General features: G+C 41.7%; 2 protein-coding genes across 2 annotated transcripts in view; both read right to left on the reverse strand.

Annotated features, from left to right (window-relative positions):
- Positions 1–19,190: 19,190 nt before the first annotated feature.
- Positions 19,191–21,386, reverse strand: LOC108539195 (leucine zipper protein 6). The gene is made up of 2 exons (XM_017887699.1): positions 21,327–21,386; positions 19,191–19,887 (listed from the first exon to the last, which is right to left on the reverse strand). The coding sequence occupies exons 1-2, from the start codon at positions 21,384–21,386 to the stop codon at positions 19,705–19,707; spliced, it is 243 nt and encodes an 80-aa protein (XP_017743188.1). The 3' UTR covers positions 19,191–19,704.
- MTPN (myotrophin) overlaps positions 19,191–23,564 on the reverse strand; it is a 53,381-nt gene continuing 49,007 nt past the window's right edge. The window contains exon 4 of the mRNA XM_017887743.1: positions 19,191–22,422. Coding sequence (XP_017743232.1) covers positions 22,336–22,422 — 87 coding nt within the window. The 3' untranslated portion in view covers positions 19,191–22,335. The remainder of the gene's footprint in view (positions 22,423–23,564) is intronic.

Genomic DNA, 23,564 nt, shown 5'->3' on the forward strand with positions numbered 1-23,564 from the left:
TGAGATTTCTCTCCTTGGCTTGTAGATGGCTGTCTTCTTATGGTCCTTCTAGGCCTGTCTGGTGCTAATGATCTCTTCTTTTAGGGACACCAGCCATATTGGAGTAGGGCCCACCCATATGACCTCATTAATTAAGGTAATTAACCTTAATTATCTCTTTAAAGACCTTGTCTCTAAATACAGTGACTTTCTGCAGCGCTGGAGGTAGGATTTCAACATATGAGTTTGGAGGAGCGGACACAATTCAGCAATTCAGCCCATACATGTGGCAAAGGAAGGCTTTATTGATGTGTCACCTTTGAGTAGAGGCCTGAAAGAAGTGAGGGAACCAGTATGTGACTTTCTGGGGGAAGAGCATTCCAGGAAGAGAGAACAGCAGGTGCAAGGGCCCTGAGGTGGGAGCGTGCCTGGCTTGGTTCAAAGACAGGAAGCTGTGTGGCCGGAGCCATGTGAGAAAGTAAACGACCAATGGGAAAAGTTGGCGTAGAGGCAACAAAGAACAGATCACATAGAAGCCAGAGAGTGACTAGGTCTAACCTACAGGGTCCCCTTGGCTGCTGCATTGGAAGAGATCAAATGGGGCAAGGGCAGAAGTAGAGGTGGCTGCAATGGATCAGGGTGGTGGCAGTGGACTGGTGAGAAGGGTGTGTTTCTAGATGTATTTTGGAGGTAGAACTGATAGGATTTGCTACTGGATCAGATGGGGTGGTGTGAGAGAAAAAGTCAAGGATGACTGCAGGGGTTTTGGCCTGAGCAAATACATGAAAATAAGGAGTAGCCATTTATGGAGATGGCAAGACTGGAGGAGAAGGGCGGTTTGGGGGGAAGATCAGGAGCTCAGGTTGGGACATGTCAAGTTTGAGATGTTTATTGAAATTCTAACTGGACATATTGACTAAACAGCTGAATGTTTAAGTCTGGATTTCAGGTGAGAGGTCAGGTATGAAGATACAAATTTGGGCACCATTGACATATAGATGTTATTTAAACCATGAGAATGGATGAGATGAGAAGGCAGAGAGAGTCAATAGAAAAGATAAGAGATTGTCTAAGTATGAGCCCTGGGGTTCTCTAACATTTTTCTCCATTTAATTTGAAGAAAAAAATCCAAATTACAGAGGCCTAAGACAACCCCCTTTTAGGTCTCCAAGTTAAATCTTTAGCTGAGATGGTTATTATGATAAGACCAGGAATAATTTTTTGGTTTCTTGTTGTCTTAACATTACCACATCTCCTAGAAGCCCTCTTTGGCCTCCTGGCCACCAGAATTTGCTCTTACCAGTGTCATGGCTGGAGTGAGTCATGGAGGGCACACAATGTAAGCTACAGAGAATCTTCAAATCTAACACCTGGCCAAGTCTCACCAGAGAATACTCTCAGTGCAGGATTAATATTTATGAAGTTGCCCATCTCGGTCGGGGTCTAGCAAGTCTTTGGTTTCTGGAGGCCAGCCACAGGGGTTGTGTTAACACAGAGGAAAACCACAAATGTTGCTAGAGCCCTGTAGAGGGCCATGAAGCTACCATTTACATGTAACCCAACCCTGCAGGGAGAGGGCCTGCAGAGGCCACACTGTGGGGTGGCACACTGAGATGATGGACGTCAACTTGGAGATGCAGATGGGGATTGGTTGAAGTAAGCAGCGGTTTGGGCCCACAAGAGGAAATCTGCCCTTCTGCAGAAAGGTTTAAGGTTTTAAACCTGCCCATCTTTGAAGAGCAGATATGGGCAGGTATAAAAAAGCAAAACAGGGTTTAGTGTTCCTGTCTGGTCTTAGCTGTTGGCATGGTGAGGTCTCAAGCTGCCTAGTGCTTTTCTCTACATAGGCACAGGCCACCCTGTTATCCCTAAGACTCATTAGAGAGAGGGACATGGCCTCTGTGTGTCCTTACAGTGCAGAGTTTCCAAGCTGAGGAGCTGGTGGAATGCCTGGGGGTGTAGGTGGTGCAGTGAGGCAGCATTATGTAACGTTGACTCACACAATTAGTCCTTTCAAATCTCATTCCATCTTTTTGATGACATCAAAAGGCATATCAGGCAGTGCTGGTCTTTAACACCTCTCTTATCCTTGCTAATCTTCCTGCATGACACAGAGAAAGCAGGCTGTGAGCTCAGAGCTTTGGGAAGCAACAGGGGCCACCAGAAACTTGAGATCATTGTTTTATTTATTTATTTTTCACTTTATCTTTTCAGTTACTTCTTACTGATCACAAATAATAGCTGATTTTCCATAATAAATTCCATAAATTATTTAATTAAAAACAGCGACTCAATTTAAGAAAAAATATTAAAAAATAATAGGCTGGACACAGTGACTCACACCTGTAATCCCAACACTTTGGGAGGCTGAGACAGGTGGATCACTTGAGCTCAGGACTTCAAGACCAGCCCAGACAAGATGGTGAAACCTCATCTCTACTAAAAATACAAAAAAAAAAAAAAAAAAAAAAAAAAAAAAAAAAAAAGCCAGGCATGGTGGCAGGCACTGGCAGCCCCAGCTACTTGGAAGGCTGAGGTGGGAGGATCGCTTGAGCCCAGGGGCAGAAGCTGCAGTGAGCCGAGATTGTGCCACTGCACTCCAGTCTGGGTGACAGAGAGAGACCCTGTCTCAAAAAACAAAACAAAACAAAACAAAAAACAAGGGCTCTGTGGATATGGCAAAAATCCTGACGGTAATATAGGAATGACTGAAGTATTAGAAAAGTGGCTCCAGTGAAGTATCTATCACATTTGGCTGCATGGAGTGCAAGTGCCTTTAATAATAGTAGAGATTTCTAGGTTGGAAATCATTGCCCCTAAGAATTTTGAAGACATTGCTCCATTGTCTTCCAGTTTCCAGAGTTGCTGGGGAGAAGTCAGAAGTCATGCTGACCCCTGACCGCTGACCCTTTATCAGTAATTTTGTTCTCTCTCAGGAAGCCAGCAGGATCTTCTGCTTGTTCTCAGAGCTCTGAAGTTTCATGGCGAGGTGCCTTGGTATGGACCTCCTTTCAGCCTTTGTGCTGGAGACTCAGTGAGACCTTTCTCATATGCACCAGCTCTGGGACATTTTCTGGAGTATAATAATAATTTATTTTCTGTTAATATTTTATGATGATTTTTTGTTCTTATTGTTTTCTGTTATCTGAAGAGCTCCTGTTTCTTCAGATGCTAGCTCTCCTCCAGTTTCTCTACTTTTTTTCTCTTTTCCCTCCTGTTTTTCATGTCTTACTTTTTATTTTCTGCATGATTTTCCTCAACCTTTTAACACTTTTATTTATTGAGCTCTGAATTTTTGCTCTTATACATTTATTTTCTAAGAATTGTTCATTTTTCTGTTTTGTGAAAATTCTTTTTTAGAGCGTAGTATTCTTATTTCCTAGACAATATCTTCTTTGTATCTTTCTTAGGATATATATATATATACACACACACATTTGTTGTTGTTTGGCTTTGTTTTCTTTTTTCTGGATAGTCTTTGTTTCCTGTAAGTTGATTTTTCTTTTTTCTGTCTGTGTTTTGTCTTTCATTATAAATGCTTTCCTTAAGTGTCTGGTGATCCTTTGCTGTCACTTCATGAGTGTGAGGAATTAAAAAGTGATTAGGGCTGGGCATGGTGGCTCACACCTGTAATCCTAGCACTTTGGGAGGCCAAGGCAGGCAGATCATCTGAGGTCAGGAGTTCAAGACCAGCCTGGCCAACATGGTGATACCCCATCTATACTAAAACTACAAAAACTAGCCAGGTGTGGTGGCAGGTGCCTGTAATCACAGCTACTCAGGAGGCTGAGGCAGGGAGACGCACTTAAACCAGGGAGGTGGAGGTTGCAGTGAGCCGAGATCATGCTATTGTACTCTACCTTGGAAGACAGAGTGAGACTCTATCTCAAAAAAAAAAAAAAAAAAAAAAAAAGTGATTAGAATATACAACATAACTTAAGACAGGGACTCTGATATTTGTATGCCAATGTTCATAGCAGCATTATTCACAACAGTCTAAAGGTAGAGATAACTCAAATGTCCATCAACTGATGAATGGTTGAACAAAATGTGTTATCTATATAAAACGGAATATTATTTAGCCATCAAAGATATGCCTTTTTTTTTTTTTTTTTGAGACAGGGTCTGTCGCGGGCTGGAGTGCAGTGATGTGATCATAGCTCTTGGCAGCCTCGACCTCCCTGGCTCAAGCGATCCTTTCACCTCAGCCTCCTGAGTAGCTGGGACTACAGGTGCAACCCACCACGCCCAGATGATTTTTTTTTTTTTTTTTTTGTAGAGATGGGAGTCTCACTATGTTGCCCAGGCTGGTCTCAACTCCTGGGCTCAGGCAATTCTCCCAACTCAGCCTCATGAGTAGCTGGGACTACTCATGAGGTGCACCTCTACCCCTAGCTAATTTTTGTATTTTTGTTGTTATAGGTACAGGTTTCCACCATGTTGTCCAGGCTGGTCTTGAACTCCTGAGCTCAGGTGATTCACTGTCCTCGGCTTCCCAGAGTACTTGGATTATAGGTGTGAGCCACTGTGCCTGGCCAGAAATGCAATTCTGATACAAGCTATGGTGTAGATGAATCTGGAAAACATTACGCTAAGTGAAATAAGCTAGGCACAAAAGGAAAAGTAGCCTATGATTCCACTTACATGATGTATCTAGAATAGGCAGATTGGTGGAGACAGAAAGCAGATTTAGAAGTTACCAGGGGCTTGTGGGAGAAGAGATGAAGGAGTGATTGCTTAATGGGTACAGTTTCTGTTTGGGGTAATGAAAAAGTTACAGAAATATATAGTGGTGATGGTTGCACAGCATTGTGAATATACTTAATGCCATTGAATTGTAAACTTAAAAATGGCTAAAATGGCATATTTTATGTTTTATATAGTTTACTACAACAGGGAAAAAAAAGTGAATGGAAGCCCTGAGGTAGGAATTACTGAATGTGGGGTCCACTGTGAGTTCTTGCTGGGCCGCTTCCTTAGGGAATCCTGGATTTCAGAACCTTTAGACTGAGAAGCCCCAGTGAAGCCTCTTTCAGTGACTTGCCTGAAGCACACAGACCTGTGTACTGGTGTTTTGAGAGGCAGTGAGAGGAAGAGGCTGGGAGGAGAAAGGGCTCAACATTTAGAACAAGTTTCTACTGAATCTGCTGTTCTCAGCATGACTAACACCTTCACCCAAGCCTGGTGTTCCCTGGCCCAGAGGCCTCTGCCTTACTTGTTCCAGAAAATACACTTCCAGGCTGCCTCTAGGGAGAGGGAGAGGAGCAGTCACCCGGTTGTGCAGAGGGGAAAGGCACCTTGAGGTCAAAGTGTTTCCAGGGTGAATTTCCAACTGTCAGAGGTGCTTAAACCAGAGCAACTCCATCTTGAATAGGAGCTGGGTAAAATGAGGCTGAGACCTACCAGGCTGCATTTCCAGACCTTTAAGGCATTCTAAGTCACAGGATGAGATAAGAGGTCGGCACAAAATATAGGTCATAAAGACCTTACTCATAAAACAGGCTGTAGTAAAGAAACTGGTCAAAACCTACCAAAACCAAGATGGCCACAAGAGTGACTTCTGGTCGTCCTCACTGCTACACTCCCACCAGCACCATGACAGTTTACAAATGCCATGGCAACGTGAGGAAGTTACCCTATATGGTCTAAAAAGGGGAGGCATGAATAATCCACCCATTCTTTAGCATATCATCAAGAAATAACCACAAAAATGGGCAACCAGCAGCCCTTGGGGCTCTCTATGGAGTAGCCATTCTTTTATTCCTTTACTTTCTTAATAAACTTGCTTTTGCTTTACACTGTGGAGTCACCCTGAATTCTTTCTTGCAAAAGATTCAAGAACCCTCTCTTGGGGTCTGGATCTGGACCCTTTTCCCATAACACAACCACTCCTTTTATTTTTAGACCTTTCTCCATCTTCACTTCCAGAAGTTTCTGGTTCTTACAATGTTCAGATCTTCGGGAGTCCTAAAGTAAAAAAATAGGCTGCTTCTCAGCTGTACCCACTGCAGTTTAGGGATCAGATTTTTTGGATTTATATCGTGTTTTTAAAAAATCAATTTGTTGTTTTAAAGAGAACTAATTTCTTTAACCCAGACTTATTTATGACCACATTAAGTTTTTTAAAAAGTTCAACTCTCTTTTAATAGCTGCTTTTGGACTTAATTGCATTATGGCCAAAAATGTGATCTGTCTATAGCGTTTCTCACATTTTAGGAAAATTCTTTTGTGATCTACTGTATGTTCAACTTCTGTAAATGTTCTCTTGTGTACTTGACTCTTTGAAGTAGGCAGAATGGGATTATTATTATCCCTATATTTTAGGCAGGTAATCAGGAGTCCAGAGAAGGTTCAAGACTTGTCCAAAGTCCCACAGTAAAGCTGGACCAGAACAGAGGAATGGGGAAGAAAGTATCAGAGCAGGATGTGAAGCACACAGACTCCAGTCCTGTTGCCTAGGCTATGGCATGTGCCAGTCAACTGACAGCTGGAGATCATGATAGTTCCTACTTGCTACCATTGTTTGGAGGGCTTCCTATGTGGCATAAACACTCAGAATCTGTTGTTATTATTCCTTTTTACTCTTCATCCAGGTTTCACAATGCCTCTTGTATAGAGGAGTCATTCCAATAAAGATGACGTCATTAGAAACTTTTGCAGCTACTCTTCAACCCTACCATTTCTATTATATCCTGGCCACTGTGCGTACGAGAGATTATGGCTACAAATACCACAGTCTAAGCATAGAAAAGCTTCCTGGAAGGAATCCATAGAAAGGGCACACAAGTCAATTCAGCAAGCTCTGTATTGAGGGCCTACCATGTGGCTAGTGTACCATTCTTATCAGAGTTATTTTCTGTCTTTTGGGGTTCATTTATGCCTTAAAAATGTAAATGCTCACCAAAACTTTTGTGTAGTAAAACAAAATGCTTACAGAAAAGGTTAAAGGTAGCTGGGAAAGTGGGGGCAGTGGTGATGGGAGGTAGCCATTCATTTTATGGCAGAGTTTTCTAAATAAAAGGAATTATCTGGGCTGCCCAGACTGTTGGGTGCTAATCCCTACAATAATTACCCACAAAGCTTTCAGAGCCACAGAATCCACCAGCTGGGAGGGAGTGCGGCCAGTGGTAGATGTCCATTGAGCTGTTTGTGTTGAAGCCGAGTTCTCTCTTTCTCTTTTGTGGACACAAACAGCTGACAGTCTTAAAATAAAGGCACTTTGCCCGCCTCTGATCTGGATGCCTGGAAATAGGCCAGCCCCCCATCTCCCTTGTTGCAGACCCTGTGTTCCACATCTGTCTCTATGAAACCAGCTTTTACATCTGTTCTTTACTTTGAATCTTCCCAACTTCTGGGACAAAATGAAAGCATTGTTGATGATTTATTTCTTTACTCTCACCACTATTGCAGGGAATGTAATATGAAGGGACATTTAAAAACACTTTTTATTTTGGAATAATGTTAGACTTTGAGAAAAGTTGCAAAACAGCACAAAGCAGCTGGGTGCAGTGGCTCACGCCTGTAATCCCAGCACTTTAGGAGGCCGAGCTGGGTGGATCACCTGAGGTCAGGAGTACAAGACTAGCCTGGTCAACATGGTGAAACCCCATCTCTACAAAAAATACAAAAATGGGCCGGGCATGGTGGCATGTACCTGTAATCCCAGCTACTTGGGAGGCTGAGGCAGGAGAATCACTTGAACCAGGAAGCAGAGGTTACAGTGAGCTGAGATTGCACCACTGCACTCCAGCCTGGGCGACAGAGCAAGACTTCAAAAAAACAAAAAACAAAAGAAAACAAAACCAAAACTTCCCCAGAACCAAAACAGCACAAAGCATTTTCCTGTACCTTTCACCTGGCTGCCCTAATGTAAACAACATCTTCTAGAACCGTAATACAATGGTCAAAACCAAGAAATTATCACTGGTACAATATTAGTAACTCAACTATAGGCTTTCTTTGGAATTCACCTGTTTTCCCATTCATGTCCTTTGTCTGTTACAGGATTCCATCCAGCTCCAGTGTTGCATTTAACTGTCATGTCTCCGCGTCTCCTTCAATCTGTGACAGTTCCTAGGTCTTTCCTTTTCTTTCATGGCCTTGACACTTCTGAAAAGGAATGGTCAGGTGTTCCACAGACTATCCTTCAATTTGGGTTTGTGTATTGTTTTTCATGATTCGATTGTAGTTGTGTATTTTTGGCAAGAATATCTCAGAAGTGATGTGTCCTTCTCAGAGCATTATGCCAGGGGGTACATGGTGTTGACAGGGCTCATTGCTGGTGCTTTTTCCTTGAACACGGGTAAAGGTATGTCTGAAGGGCTTTTCCACTGTAAAGTTATTAGGTTTCCTTTTGTAATCAATAAATATGAGGGAGATACTTTCAGATTATACAAATATTTTGTTTTTCCTCAAACTTTTGCCCACTAATTTTGGCGTCCTTTTTTTTTTTTTTTTTTGCTCAGGCTGGAGTGCAGTGGCACAATCTCAGCTCACTGCAACCTCTGCCTCCCAGGTTCAAACAATTCTTGTGCCTCAGCCTCCTGAGTAGCTTGGATGACATGTGTGTGCCACCACACCTGGCTAATTTTTGTATTTTTAGTAGAGATGAGGTTTCACCATGTTGGCCAGGCTGGTCTCCAATTCCTGACCTCAAGTGATCCACCCCCCTCAGCCTCCCAAAGTGCTGGGATTACAGGTATGAGCCACCGTGCATGGCCATTACTGTGGAGTTTTAATGGTGATTGTTTATTTCTTTCTTCTATATTTATTAAATGAAGTTCTTTTGTAAGGAGGAGCTATGTCTTATTGCTAATTTTCTTATTCGGTTTCTTATTTATATCGAAATAGATTCATGTATTCAAAAACCACAATTACTTTTGCACCAACGTAATTTTTTAAAATACTATGTATTATAATTCAGGATTATTGTTATTTATTTTATTGTGAAAATTGTTTTACCTTTGGCCTTTACGGTTTGGCCTTTCAGGTTGGTTTTTATGCCCTTTCAAGAGGGTCTCATCCATTTTTGAGCACTTCTTACTTTTGGGTGCAAGAGACTCCAGGATCACATTGCAGTTTTCCTGTCCAGACCTAGAATTAACCACTCCTTCAAGGAGCCTTGGTTCTTTTACTGGAGAATGATGTTTAGAAACCAAGATCAGGGTGCTGGGTGTGCTCATAGCCACTGGGGTGCCATTGATCAAGGAACATTTTCCCCCTCTAAGTTTTTTTGTTTTTGTTTTTGCTCCCACCTGTCATACCGCGCCTAGAATTCTGGGTCTCCTATAAACTTGTGTAATCAAAGCCAAGTCATCCTCCAGCTACCTCAGAGATGGACTGCTGAATCTGGAAGGTTGTGGAGTCTCCTGTTAAAATGCAACTGTGCCTGGATTATAGGATGATGTGATGATGTAACACTAAGTGGAAATAGGTTCCCTGTGAAGGAGAGGAGCAGTCCAGGGCTGAGGACAGCCATGGCCTTGGGGGCGGGAGGGGGACATTAAAGAGAAAGTGGGTAATCATCTGCAGTTGTTCTATCTTGTGCACTTCCCTAAGGGTAAATCTACCTTCAGTCCACCTTTTTACATTTCCCACATAGAGAGCAGCCCTCTTTCATTCTTTCTTTTGGGAATGTGCAAACTGTGTGAGTATTTTGGGTCAGAAAGTTGCTGAGGACAGAATATTGGCAAAAATACCTAGGGAATCCTTCAATTACCTATTTTGAGCCCACATAGGCCTCGATATCCACTTTCCAAAATAAGTTTCCCTGTAAAAGTCTGTCCTAGACTTGACCTACTGCTGTAATTCTGGTCCTTTAATTGATCTCTACTCTTCTCTTCTTTCTCATGTGCATTTGATCAACTATAAACTTCTGATAATCTGTACTTCCTTTCTTCTTTGGCTTCTGACCACCTTCCAAGGTTGGATTCCCCCACACTGCACCCCTTTCCTCCATTCCAACCCTCCAACATCCAGCGGATGGTCAGAGCATTTGTATTCTGAAGGTCCAGGTGAAAACCAAGGGAATACCCATACATCTATCAAGGATCCCAGCTTTGGAGATGGAGGAAGAAGAGGTGAGGTGGGAGGAAGAGGGGCAAATGACAGAATTGGAACAATGCTAATGATTTTCTGTTCCCCTTGCTGAATTCTGATGCCCCAGAGTCCTGCTGCAGCCCCTGAAGGCTCTCTGGGCACTGGCACCTCGGGGATCTGAATGGCTTACCTGCTGAGCAAAGGTCCTCCACCCTGCTAAGTCTTGGGCTATTTGAAAAGCACACTGTGTGGCTCTCTTTCCTGGAGACTAGTGACAGCACATTAGTCTGTCTGACTCTGTTGGAAGGAGCTGGCACTTTGAATTATCAAGTGTCTCTATGAATAGGAGAGGACAGGGGCTCTCCCACTTGGCATTTGTAGTGGCAAATCATGTCTTGGCAAGCTGTCAGGATTCTCAGCACTGACAAAGTGCTGGGGAAAGAAGACCAGCCAGCTATCATTTATTTATGCTTTCAAAGGGCTCTGGAAGCACAGGTAATGATGGGGGTGAAGGACAAGCCCTGTCATGTATTAATAAATAGGAAGCTGTTCACTGGGAGGAGGGCTCTCCTTTCAGATGGTTCATATGGACTAATAAGGCTCCCTGTGGCTCCAGGCCTGGACCACCTAATGACTTATTAGTCAGAGGAAGCAAATGATATTTCTCCCCCAACCCCTTTTCAGCAACTTTGTCTGTAGAACTTGAAGGATTTTCATTTGCAAGTTCTTTAAAAGAAGGCAGACATGGTATTACCTGGGAGGGACCCAGAACTTATGCTTGGGGCTGGATTTTTAAAATAAACTAAATGAATTAAAAACCTTTATTGGATGTCCATGAAATGCCAGACACTGAGCTAGGCACTGGGGACACAAAGATTAGAACAACAGTCCCTGGCGTGTAGTTTGCTGTTGACCCAGGTATTCCGGGTCAAGGGCAACATTTGTGCAAAGGCTACTGGATCAAGTTGTCTGTGAGTAGTTTTAGAGTGTCTGTGTACTCAGGGGAGATTGAAAATAAAAGTAATTCATAGCCCATTTTTCAAAGGGTGTATGGATTGATAGGGAAGGCAGAAAGAAACATACTTGATATGGTGGGAAGATATTTTAGTGGAGACTGAGGCAGCAGGACTTTGAAGAAGGGAGAGGCAAGTGCAGGCTGGAGTTTGGAGAAGGTCATGAGGAAATAGTGGGAGATGCATTTGTGAAGAGGGGACGTGATGGGGGAGGGCAGGGCCTCCAGAGCCAGGCCAAAGAATTGAACATGACATGGTGGGGGATAGGCAGCCCCTGAAGGTTTAGAAAGGAAGGGGGATGCGTTGGTTTCTTGGGGCCGCCATAACAAAATACCACAACCTGGGTGGCTTAATACAATGGAAACATATTGTCTCACAGCTCTGGAGGCCAGAAGTCAGGAATCAAGGTGTTGGCAGGGCCACGCTCGCGGAGACTCTGAGTGGAATCCTTCTTTGCCTCTTCCTAGCTTCTGGTGGTGGCCTTCAATCCTTCACATTCCTTGGCTTGCAGTTGCATTGCTCCAGTCTCTGCCTCCATCTTTACATGGTGCCTTTCCTATCTTCACGCTGACTTCTGATAAGAACACAAGTTGTATTGAATTAAGAGCTCACCAGCTCACCCTACACCAGTATGACCTCATCTTGTTAATTACATCAGCAATGACCCTATTTCCAAAGAAGATCACATTTGAGGTACTGGGGCTTAGGACTTCAACACATCTTTCTTGGGGACACAATTCAACCCATAGCAAGGGTAAGTTGGTACAAGTAGGGTGTTGGTGAGATTAGTCTGAATGTAGTATGCTGATGACTGAGTGGAAGGACTTCCTGCTGGGGATAGGGCAGCAGTGTGAATGGAGAGGTAAGGTTGGCCATGGTGTGGGTGGGTTATGAAAGAAATGCCTGCAGGTGAAGGTGAAACTAAGAGAGTAGTCACAGTTGAAATACAGGTTTTAAATCTCTGTGATTAAAAGAATGATACTGTGACATGCATTTAAATAATTTAGTAAGCATTACATTTAGAAGGAAATAAATGTTTCCTTTGTGTGAGTAGGAGGACTGTGAAGATTGCAAGTTTAGCTTTGGATGTAGAAAGTAGTTGGAGGAAGCTGTGTGTGGTGGCTCATGCCTGTACCCCAGCACTTTGGGAGGCTGAGGCGGGCAGATCAGGAGGTCAGGAGATAGAGATCATCCTGGCCAACACGGTGAAACCCCGTCTCTACTAGAAATACAGTAAGTTAGCTGGGTGTGATGGCATGCACCTGTAGTCCCAGCTACTCAGGAGGCTGAGGCAGGAGAATTGCTTGAACCTGGGAGGCGGAGGTTGCAGTGAGCTGAGATCGTACCACTGCACTCTAGCCTGGGTGACAGAGCAAGACTCCATCTTAAGAAAAAAAAAAAAAAAAAAAAAAAAAAAAAAAAAGAGGTAGTTGGAGGCAAGGACCCAAAGCATGGGGAGTTTTCAAGAAAGATGTGGATGTAGGAATCTTCCCCTGGAGGTGGTAGTTAAGACCCGTGAGGAGCCCTTGAGTTGTCACCTGCATCCTTATCTGGCATTTGGGTTGCTGTTTCTAGTTTTGATTTAGAGCATCTGTGTTGGAAACTCTTCTAATTGTGCACAACTTCTTTTTTCCAGTGGGAGCAAGACTTCTGTCCTAATATGATGCACATTTGTTGAGGGTGCAATGGGCTTTTCTGGTGGGGATTGTCTCCTTAAGAATTAGATAAAAATGCCTTAGGAGTTGGGATGCAGGAGGATGATTTCAGGCTGGCCTAACATTCTTGTTTCCAGGAAATTCTTGTTCATGCCTTCACACTCCTTGAACCCTCATTTGTTGGGAATGGAATCGGGGTGCTTTTAGATCTCCTAAAACTTAGCACAACTGCATTCTTGAAATAGAGTGCTCATCTGTAAATATCTTGAAATAGTTTCATACCTTTTCTTTTCATGCTCCAAAATCGATGTGATGTCAGGGCTCTCAGCGCTTTCTTCTTGCCTGATTATCTTTAAACATGCTTGACTCCTTTAGTAAGTGATATGGCCTGGCTGTGTCCCCACCCAAATCTTATTTTGAATTATAGCTCCCATAATTCCCATGTGTCATGAGAGGGACCCGGTGGGAGATAACTGAATCATGGGAGCAGGTTTTTCCCGTGCTGTTCTTGTGATAGTGAATAAGTCTCAAGAGATCTGATGGTTTTAAAAAGGGGCGTTCCCCTGTATATGCCTTCTTGCCTGCCACCATGTAAGACGTCCCTTTGCTCTTCCTTCATCTTCCACCATGATTGTGAGGCGTCCCCAGCCAAGTGGAACTGTGAGTTCATTAAACCTCTTTCCTTTATAAATTACCCCCAGTCTCGGGTATGTCTTTATTAGCAGCATGAGAATGGACTAATACAGTAAGTCTAGTTGAAATTGGGCTCACCATGCTGCTCATCAAGCCCTTGCGTTATTCTGTGGAGATCTGAGTGGTCTTAATTATACCTTATTAGACCCATTAAGCATCCTCAGGAGAGGGAAGCAGGGGACGATGAGAATCTTTATATTTCATTTCCATTGGATGATAATGTGGTTTGGCTTTGCGTCCCCACCCAAATCTCATCTCAAATTGTAATCCCCGTGTGATGAGGGAGGGACTAGGTAGGAAGTGACTGCATCATGTGGGCTGTTCCCCCCATGCTGTTCTTGGGATAAGGAGTGAGTTGTCACACAATCTGATGTTTTATGAGGGTTTGGCGGTTCCTCTTTCTCTCTCCTGCCACCTTGTGAAGAAGGTCTTTGCTTCTCCTTTGCTTTCCACCATGGCTGTAAGTTTCCCGAGGCCTCCCCAGCCTCAGGAGCCAAGTTCACATGTGGAACTGTGAAGCAATTAAATCTCTTTCCTTTATAAATTATCCAGTCTTGGGTGGTATCTTTACAGCAGTGTGAGAACAGACTAATACAGATGGATATAGTTATAGTTACCGGTGTTAGAATTATCTCTGGGCCTCTGGGAAACACTTTACAACTCAGTCAACTGTGAGCACAAGAAACATGGACAAGTTTATTAAGGATGCAAATTCATCTGTGTGCTAAGGACTGACATCTCAATGTGTGCAGGGGAGAACATAACACAGTTTGGAGGAAGGAAGTGCTCCTCCTTGGTGGCCAGCCCGAGCACACCTCCTGCAGCCCAGCATCCTGTATTTGGAATCTGCTTCCACGCCATCCCCTTTGACATAATGAGCCCACAGCCATATGAAAGCATACATGTGCTTTGTCGTTATAAACAACTTCAGAGGGAAAGAGTGGGAGCAAAATACAGACATGATTTTTGGCAAAATGGTTGTCAAGTTGATTCACTACGTGCAAAACTCTAAACAAAATCCTTTCCTAAAAATGGGTCAGGAAACAAGAGGCAATCCTTAACCAAAATAAAGAACTGTGGCAAGAGAAAATTAACAATAAATAAAGATACTTCCTCTTTGTTTCATCCTTTCTAACTTAGCTGGCATATTAAGTAATGTATTTGACTCTTGTAATAAAAATCATGACTATTTCAGGAAAATGGAAATAAATTTCATCAGATGAGAATGTTTTGGGCCAGAGGTATGTGATTTTTTAAAAAAAAATCCACTAATTTTTTTTCTTTTTTTATTATACTTTAAGTTCTAGGGTATATGTGCACAATGTGCAGGTTTGTTACATACGTATACATGTGCCATATTGGTGTGCTGCACCCATTAACTCGTCATTTACATTAGGTATATCTCCTAATACTATCCCTCCCCCGTCCCCGCTCCCCACTATAGGCCCCGGTGTGTGATGTTCCCCTTCCTGTGTCCAAGTGATCTCATTGTTCAATTCCCACCTATGAGTGAGAACATGCGGTGTTTGGTTTTCTGTTCTTGCGATACTTTGCTGAAATGGTTTGTGATATAATTCTTGATTATATCACAATTTTATAGGCTGTCAAAAATTGTTTATTACACTAAAGTATTGTTACTTCTCAAACTTGAAAATTAAATGTTGTCTTTGTAGAATCTGATTTCATCCAGATCAATGCATAAGATTTTTTCACCTAATTGTTTAAAATCATAAACAAGTCCATATAATATTTTCCAAGTATCTTTTAAATAGTCTTAGAAAAAGCTGTGTTCATAGGATAAAATTTAATTAGTTGGTTCAGTGAGAGTTGGAGAGGCAATACAAGTGTAGAAAGCACAAACTTTACAGCCAGACTGCCTGACTTTACCACTAACTATTTGTGTGACCATAAGCAAGTCACTTAACCTCTCTTTTAGTTTGATCATCTAAAAATAGGGATGGCAATATTCCCACCTCATAGGATTATTAGGAAGATCAAATGAGTCAGTTCACACAAAATATTTGGAATGGTCCCCAGATCATAGTAAATGTTCAGTTAAAATGGTGAAACAAACATCAAAATGTCATAAAACCCTAACTCCCTTAAGTAATAATTTTTGTTAAGAATGGTTATATTACAGAGTTTCTAGGTTCATAGTGTTGTGGTCTAATCTCATGAACCATTAATTGAAAAATTACCATAAATTAGTTTCGTTTGGAAGACTTTCAAGCCTAATGAAATTTGACTAGCAAATCACAAAGTAGTAGCGAGGTAGTTAGATTTGGTAGCTTGCCACAGGGGATATGTATAAACATACGGAGCATTATTAGATACTAGAAAGGGGATATAGGTGTACAAGACACTTCCAGATTTGTAAGTAAAATCTTAGAAAAATGGGTGTGGTGGCTCACACCTATAATCCCAGCACTTTGGGAGGCTGAGGGGAGGTGGATCACTTGAGGTCAGGAGTTCGAGGCCAACCTGGCAAACATGGCAAAATCCTGTCTCTACTAAAAATACAAAAATTAGCTGGGCGTGATGGTGGGTGCCTATAATCCCAGCTACTCAGGAGTCTGAGGCAGGGAGAATCACTTGAATCCGGGAGGCGAAGGTTGCAGTGAGCCAAGATTGCACCATTGCATACTCCAGCCTAGGTGACAAAAGCAAGACTCTTGTCTCAAAAAAAAAAAAAAAAAAATTCTTTTAAAAAAACTCTAGTAGTATTCTCAAAACCAACATCTGGTGGCTAGGAATTGTCTATGTATTATTTTCCTTTGTGTGACAAGATGTTGTTACCATGAGTGTTGCCAGACATGTGATCCACTGTTCTATCAAAACAGTGGAAATAAGAACATCCTTGCTGCTGCAGCGGCTGAATCATAGAAGTTGCTAGAGTGGCCAATGCTTTGTTTTGCTTCGTCATGTTTAGCTGTGCCCGAGTATGTGTCACGATGGCTCACAGTGACCTGCACTTGACCCCATGGTCAGCATTTCCTCAGTGAATTGTTGTGACTCTGTGGTATATGTCTTCACTTCATTGATTTGGGTTTGCAATCATTATCAGTAGGCTCTATGGTCAATATTTGGGTCCATGGACACAGGTAGCTTCGTGGCTCTTCTAACAGTCTTTTCTAGGGCAGGATTTACTGAATCAAAGCTGTTTTCACATTTTTCTGTATAATGTCATCATTCAGTCATCATTTACGTCATCATTCGGAACAAACACAGTGAAACGTCTACCGTGGGCCAGGTGTTATTAAAGCTGCTGTTAAATTCTCTTCTCAATCAGCAACCATATTTTAAGAAGTGAAAGCCTTGGAGAAAAATATCCCACGGCTGATGTGTGATGATCTGGCTGGTATCTGGAGAAGATCATTGACCTGACACAGGACCTATTTAGTTAGATAGGATGAGTGGCCACCCAAAAAGAAAAACGGAGGGTAAAAGCCACTCCACTGTGTAGAGAAATTGGGACACACCACTCCAGGGCACCTGGCCCCAAGGCTGCTGTTCCCAAGCCAGTGGCACACCCACTGCAGCGGCGAATCCACCCGCACAGCACACTGTGATGGCAAACAGGGTATTGGGCTAAGAAAGCAGCCTTCGGCCTCCTCAGAGTGGCTCTGCCTGCCAGTCCACAATGACCTGCATGTAAAAAGCATGAGACCGCAGTTCATGTCATAGGTCCCAAGAAATCTTTGCATGTCTCTCCCAACCCTCCACCCCTTTTTTTTTTTTTTTTTTTTCTGAGACACAGTTTCATCCTGTCGCCCAGGCTGGAGTGCAGTGGTGTGATCTCGGCTCACTGCAACCTCTGCCTCCTGGGTTCAAGCGATTCTTGTGCCTCAGCCTCCCAAGTAGCTGCGACTACAGGCATGTGCCATCACACCCAGCTAATTTTTATATTAGTAGAGATGGGGTTTTCCCATGTTGGCCAGACTGGTCTCAAACTCCTGACCTCAAGTGATCGATCTGCCCACCTTGGCCTCCCGAAGTGTTGGGATTACAGGAATGAGCTACTGTGCCCGGCTTCCACTCTCCACTTTATTTTGGAATTCAAGGAAAGGTAAGGTAAAGGTAAGGCTTGAGTCTCAGGAATCCAACTTTGGGGACATAAGGGGTAAAATCCCCTAAGAATAACTGAAGGTCATTTTCACCAGTGTTACATCTTTGGAACCATTGTTCCATTTTCCCCTGACTTCTTTTGGCCAGAATATACCTTTGAAATTCATTTTTAAAGATTGTCCTGGGTGTATGGAGCTTCAACACTTGGCCAGTTTTGCTACATTTCACGTGTTAAAGACTTCCATTTACTTTCTCTTTAGGAAGTCATTTCTGATGGCATCTCTATATATAAGCTATTTGACCATTTCTTGCTCTTATGGTCTTATTCAATGGCCCTCAAACTTCAGCATGCATCAGAATCACCTAGAGGGCTTGTTACAACACAGGCTGTTGGGTCCAGCCTGAGTTTGAGTCAGTAGGTCTTGGCTAGGGTCCAAAAGTTTGCATTTTTATTAAGTTTCCAGGTTATGGCGATGCTGTTGGTGTAGAGACCACATTTTGAGAATGATGTTACAGAAAGAGGAACAAAATAATCTCATGGTGGTCTGGTATACTGTGCTGCATGGAAGTTCCATGATAGCTATTCTCTAATCACAAACTAATTCCCCTCTAAGCCCTTTCTTTCTTCCAGATGTGTGCCTTCCATCTATATATGCGGGTCTGTTCTTCAATCATTATATAAGGGGACTCTGTTCCCTTTAAAACATATTTAACCAGATTTAAACTTTCTTTATAGAGCCCAATTCTTTTTTCTTTTTGAGACTGGGTCTCACTTTGTTGCCTAGACCAGAGTGCAGTGGTGCAATCACAGCTCACTCACTGTAGCCTCAAACCTCCCAAGCTCAAGCAATCCTCCCACCTCAGCCTCCCAAGTAGCTGGGTCTACAGGCACTTGCCACCATACCCAGCTAATTGTTTTCTAATTTTTTGCAGAGACTCAGTCTCCCTCTGTTGCCCAGGCTGGTCTCAAACTCCTGGGCTCAAGTGATGTTCCTTGCCTCAGCCTCCCAAAGTGCTGGGATTACAGGCGTGAGCCACTGCGCCGGTCCTAGATTCCAATTCTTAAAATGAGAACTTCAAACATTTTCTGTAAACACTTCCCCCTAAAGCCGCACATGGTCCCCATTTATACTTTAGTCAACAACGTGAAAGTTCTAAAACATAGCTTTTGCTATAACTTAGTATCTGCACATATTTTTTTCTATCATTAAAAGTAAACTGCAGAATAGTCTTCTGGTGTTGACAAGATTACAACACAATCAAACTAATTTTGTATTTAATTTTGTTCAGTTTTAAGGTTCAAAGTAATCATCCTGAAAATTACACTCTAAAGAGGTGCTTGTAGCTGAGTTTGGGAAATGCAGATCTCCAAGAAATGTAAGCAATGAAAGGATCAAAGAGGTTTAACCACGACTTCATTTTCTTCAACCCCTCTGAAGATCCTGACGCTCTGGGATGTGTTGGCTATACCTTGTTCCCCATCAACCAGGAGCATTACTGAAGTTACGGTAAAACAATTAATGTCAGGAGACTGACACAAAAGCAAATCCTTTCAAAGACTGGTAAGGTTTACTTAAATTAAATCTTCATGTTTTATTTTCCCTCCATTCATTTTTTTTTCTAGAAGTGGGATATATTAATTTAGATTAACTAAATGTTTGAGTCAATCAAGCTTCTGGTATAGTTTTAGAGATGACTACAAAATGAAATTGATAGTAACTGAGAAAAATGCTGCTGACACACTAGCTGTAGCACAATTCAAGTTTATTCCATTTGTTCTTGCAACACAAAACTTAAACACAGTATTATTTAGCATTCGGATGTACATGAACTAGGATACTTATGAGAAACCCAATTGTGTCAAAAGTATGACATTGTGGAAAAAATGAACTCAAATATATCAAAATGCACAAAGCACTAGTCTTCCTCCATTACTGCTTAGAAAGATATGATTGTTTCTCCATTTACAAAATAGAATCAGGACAATTTAAATTTTTTATATTTTGCATGCAAAACACTGCAATTGCTTATTTATGTAGGAGGGCACTCTCACCAGCGTCTTCTATACACAATTGAGTATACAATATTGCATGGAAGAAAACAGCAGCTCAATTGAAATATTAGAAAAAAAAAATCAAATAGATACACATAGATTTAAAATCCAGTACTTGGGAAAAGAAATCAATGAATAAAAGGCCTACTTGTCTGCAGCTTCCACACACTGCACCTACCTACTACCTCTCTTCCATGCTTAACTGGGTTTAGAAAGGTGAGCTATGCGTAGAAGAACTACTTGGGATATTCAAGTGCTGTATTTGAACAATAAGCCTATAGATACCAGTCTGAAGCTGCAAGGGAGACTTTGTTAGTACACTACTATAAACAGGTAAACTACCTGTTTGTACTTGATATAGTGCATATGAAATGACTGATTTAATACAAAACTACAGAACATGCAAGATTTTTTCTGAGATGTTAAGTATTACTTCAGAACAAAACTTACTTAACCTTTTGCTAACGCATGTAGTACCAGAAAGCAGACATGGTTTTAGCTTCCTTTACTCAAAATATGAACATTAAGTGTTGTGAATTTGTCTGCCAAGTGGTTCAGAAATACATTATAAATAACCTAGTTAAAAAAAGAAACTGTGAACCATCTTGGTCAGTCTATTCTATTCTATGTTTATATGTTATTTTCTCAAGCAATAGCTTCATAATTATGGGGTTTACAAAAAGGTTGAGAAAGAAGAGGGAAGGCGAAATAGCCTCTACTGCATTACAAGGAACATCAGGATAAACTGTACAAAGAATTACATGGTTTCCATACCATGAATGTAGAAAGCAGACCAGGTTTGGGAATGATAGGACAATGCACTCTCTGCGATAGCCAACTACAACAAAACACTTTGAAAGCAAAGGTGAAAATTATGTCAAGGGAAAAAATTCAAGCCTTTATGTCAAGAGGTGAAAGCATAGGTATCAAAACACCCTGTTGCACTACGTTGATAGTTATAGACTGACAGAGTGCCCTCCATTTTCAATGAGGATGTCTCCATATTTTAGTTCAGTGATGTAATAAAGTACTGATTACTGATTTTTAACCCAACTCTTAACAGGCTGCATTAAGACAGCAAAATTAGCCAAATACAACAAAGTATTTAAACCACTACTTTGTGATTGTTTTCTTGGATATAGGAAAATTACAGGGTTAGGCTAGTTGTAAGTGAAAAAGCCACAGGATTAAAAAAAGGGCACATGGGGAAAGATACACACCCACACCCACACACACCCACACGCCCACACGCCCAATCAGCAACTGATCAGTAAAACTTGTTATTAACCAGGGTGACTGTTCTTGGTAATAGTTTAACCCTGCTGTAGAATGCTACGTTGCCTTTAAAAATCAATTCAATTATTACCCACAATCTGAGTATCAGTCCCTAACCCACCCTCCCCTCTCTAAAAATTTGAGGTACATTCAATTATTGCATGACTTGGCTAAGAAAAAACTCTTAATATTTTTAGTAAGGTTATATGGATGGCAAGTCAAAGGAATCTTAACATTTTAAATGCAAGATATAAAATTTAAGCTTATATATTTTAATTAGCTGTACTGCTCATGAAATAAATATTTGGAAATATGTGTAAATATTTTCTGCAGGTCATAAGAACACCATTTTAGGGCACTGTATTCTAAGAACAGAGAATACATTTTGGAGTTGTCACACTTTATGCGATGCATGATTTATAAAAGCAACAAAAATATATTATGCAGGTGGGTTGGCGTATGTTCAGCAGAAGCCTATCAACAACTCTGGGAAACCTGGTTACAAGTATATTTTTGAAGGGATGGGGCTAAATTTGTCCAAACAGTAAATCTCACCCCAGTGATAGCTTTGGTGCAATAAGTAATCAGCATCCAAGATGGGTCTGAGAGAGGCATTCCAAAGAATGTTCCTTAATTCTCCATACATAACCGAGGTCCATTCAAACAGCAAATAAAGAAAATCCATAGGTACTAAGATAACTGTCCTCTCTTTATATGATACTAACAGGCTTATGGCTATGATTCTATTTTTAAATCCCCTTTTACTACCAGCAGGAGTTTGAAAGTGTTTCAATGCTATATAAATGTATGAATCTAGAGGAGAAAAAAATATGCATACTGGAATGGTTTCTCCTTTAGACTTCCAAAACTTAAGATTTTATAAATAAAACTAGTCAGTTTTATCTAAAGAGACATGAAATCCATGTGAAAGGGGAGAGAAAATCCAAAGTTCAGTCATCCAGCAATTTAGGAGTGTGCCCCTCCTCACCTTAACTAAGCTTTCACATAAAGCTTAAAGTCACTGAGGAAAGATTTGGTCACCAACCTTATAGGCAGCGCTCTTAACTATGCCAGGAAATCCCCAGTAGAATGCATTCTTAAGGCAGAAGGCTAGAGCTAATTGCTTATCTCAGCACCCTAAGTTTACATCACAGCAGCCACTACTGTTTACACAGTTAGGGCTACCAAATATGTCGAGTTGGCCTTTGTAGAATCAGACCTTCAACACAATCAATTAATAAATTAGCTAGGGAGCTGAAAAGGTCAAATGATACTGGTGTATTTTGTCTTTGCTCTCCCTTGGGTATAAGGTGTATTAGAAAGGGAAGAGGCTTACTTGATCAGGAATCCCAGTAAAAGCCTGATCATGGTTCTTTTTGCCCCTCCTCCAAAACACTTTTTTTTTTTTTCCCGGTAGTCTGATTTGTTATGAATTTCTCTCTCCCCTCACCCCTCTTAAAGTATTTAGCTGAAGAAGCTGGCAGATAGAGAGTGACAGACAGACAGGCAGCAGTGTGAGGCCACAGGAGAGTCATTCTTCCCAAGTTATCAGTCCATCCATCCATCACTGGAGAAGAGCTTTGATTGCCTGGTTGTCAGTGGCTTCAAAGGCGGTCAGTCCATCTGGGCCTTTCACAGTTTTATCAGCACCCTGGAAAAGAGAGGAAAGGGTCCTTATCATTTAAAGAGCCCACAACTGGGGGAAGAGAATGTAAGACTAGATTGCATGGCACAGGTTAATGTTTACATCAAGAATTAAAAATTCTTTACTAGTGGAGACTTCTACTGCAGAAAAACAAAAAAGCTGGCAATGTTATGGATTAATGTTGTAAAACGCCCCATTATTTTCAGGCACTAAGAATTGTAAGCTACAAAATTAACTCAGGCAATCACTGGCTTTTATTTATACTATCATATATTTATCTAATTAGGCTTTAAAAATAATATCCCTATGCACAGTATGAAACGGGGAAAAAGTAAATCACTCTGCTAAAGTATTTCTGTGACAAATTATTTTTTTCTTATTTGAAACACTTTTTGTATATAATACTTAATGCACTCTACATCAAGAACATATACAGTATTGGTCATTTTACTTGTAAACACTTCGCAGTAAATGCCTGAGAGGCAGACTGTAAGAAGGTTCCCTGCGATATTGTAGGGAAATATTCAGTGCAGATACCAGACCGCTCTGAACGCTTAACCTGGAGAGTGCTGCCCTGGAACATTTTATCTGCAACACGGCATTCTGGTTTTGAGAGGGTGCATGTGCCCTTTTGTGCCTGTATGTTGTTTTATCTGTCTGCCCTTTCTGGATGAAAGCTCCATGGGGGCAGTAATTCACCACTGTACTCCCAGCACCTGGAAAAGTGCCTAGGTGCATGGTAGGTTAATCTGCTCCCAAACCACGTCTGATTCTTAACTTCCAGAGACAACATCCTACCATCTGAGGGTTCTCTTCACCAGCTCTAGCTCCAGCCAGTATTTATTCACCACATAATCTCTAGAGTCCTGACCCACTCCCCTTGCCAAATCTCACGCATTCTTCTGCTCGTTCCTGACGCCTACAGAATTGTTTAAACTTGGCATATATGGTCCTTTAGAGGCTAACACTGGTCAACTTTACCAGTCTCTTCTCCAGTTAACCTCTCCATGCTCTAATCCTACAGAATTTCCCACCAGTTCCTGCTGTGTGTCACGCCTTTATCCATGCGGGCTCTACATGGGACGCCTTACCCTTTTCTTTGGCAAATCCACCCATTCACTCAACAAATATTTACTGAATGTTTAATG

This window comes from Rhinopithecus bieti, unplaced genomic scaffold (assembly GCF_001698545.2).
Source record: "Rhinopithecus bieti isolate Rb0 unplaced genomic scaffold, ASM169854v2 scaffold_17275, whole genome shotgun sequence".
NCBI lineage: Eukaryota > Metazoa > Chordata > Mammalia > Primates > Cercopithecidae > Rhinopithecus > Rhinopithecus bieti.

Bases quoted from the DNA above. Each gene is read 5' to 3' on its own strand.
- LOC108539195 (XM_017887699.1), bottom strand. From the start codon at position 21,386: ATGCCTCTCTCAGACCCATCTTGGATGCTGATTACTTATTGCACCAAA. The intron at 19,888-21,326 runs GTGAGATTTACT...CATGTTCTGTAG, and splicing joins GCACCAAAGCTATCACTGGG to TTTTGTATTAAATCAGTCAT.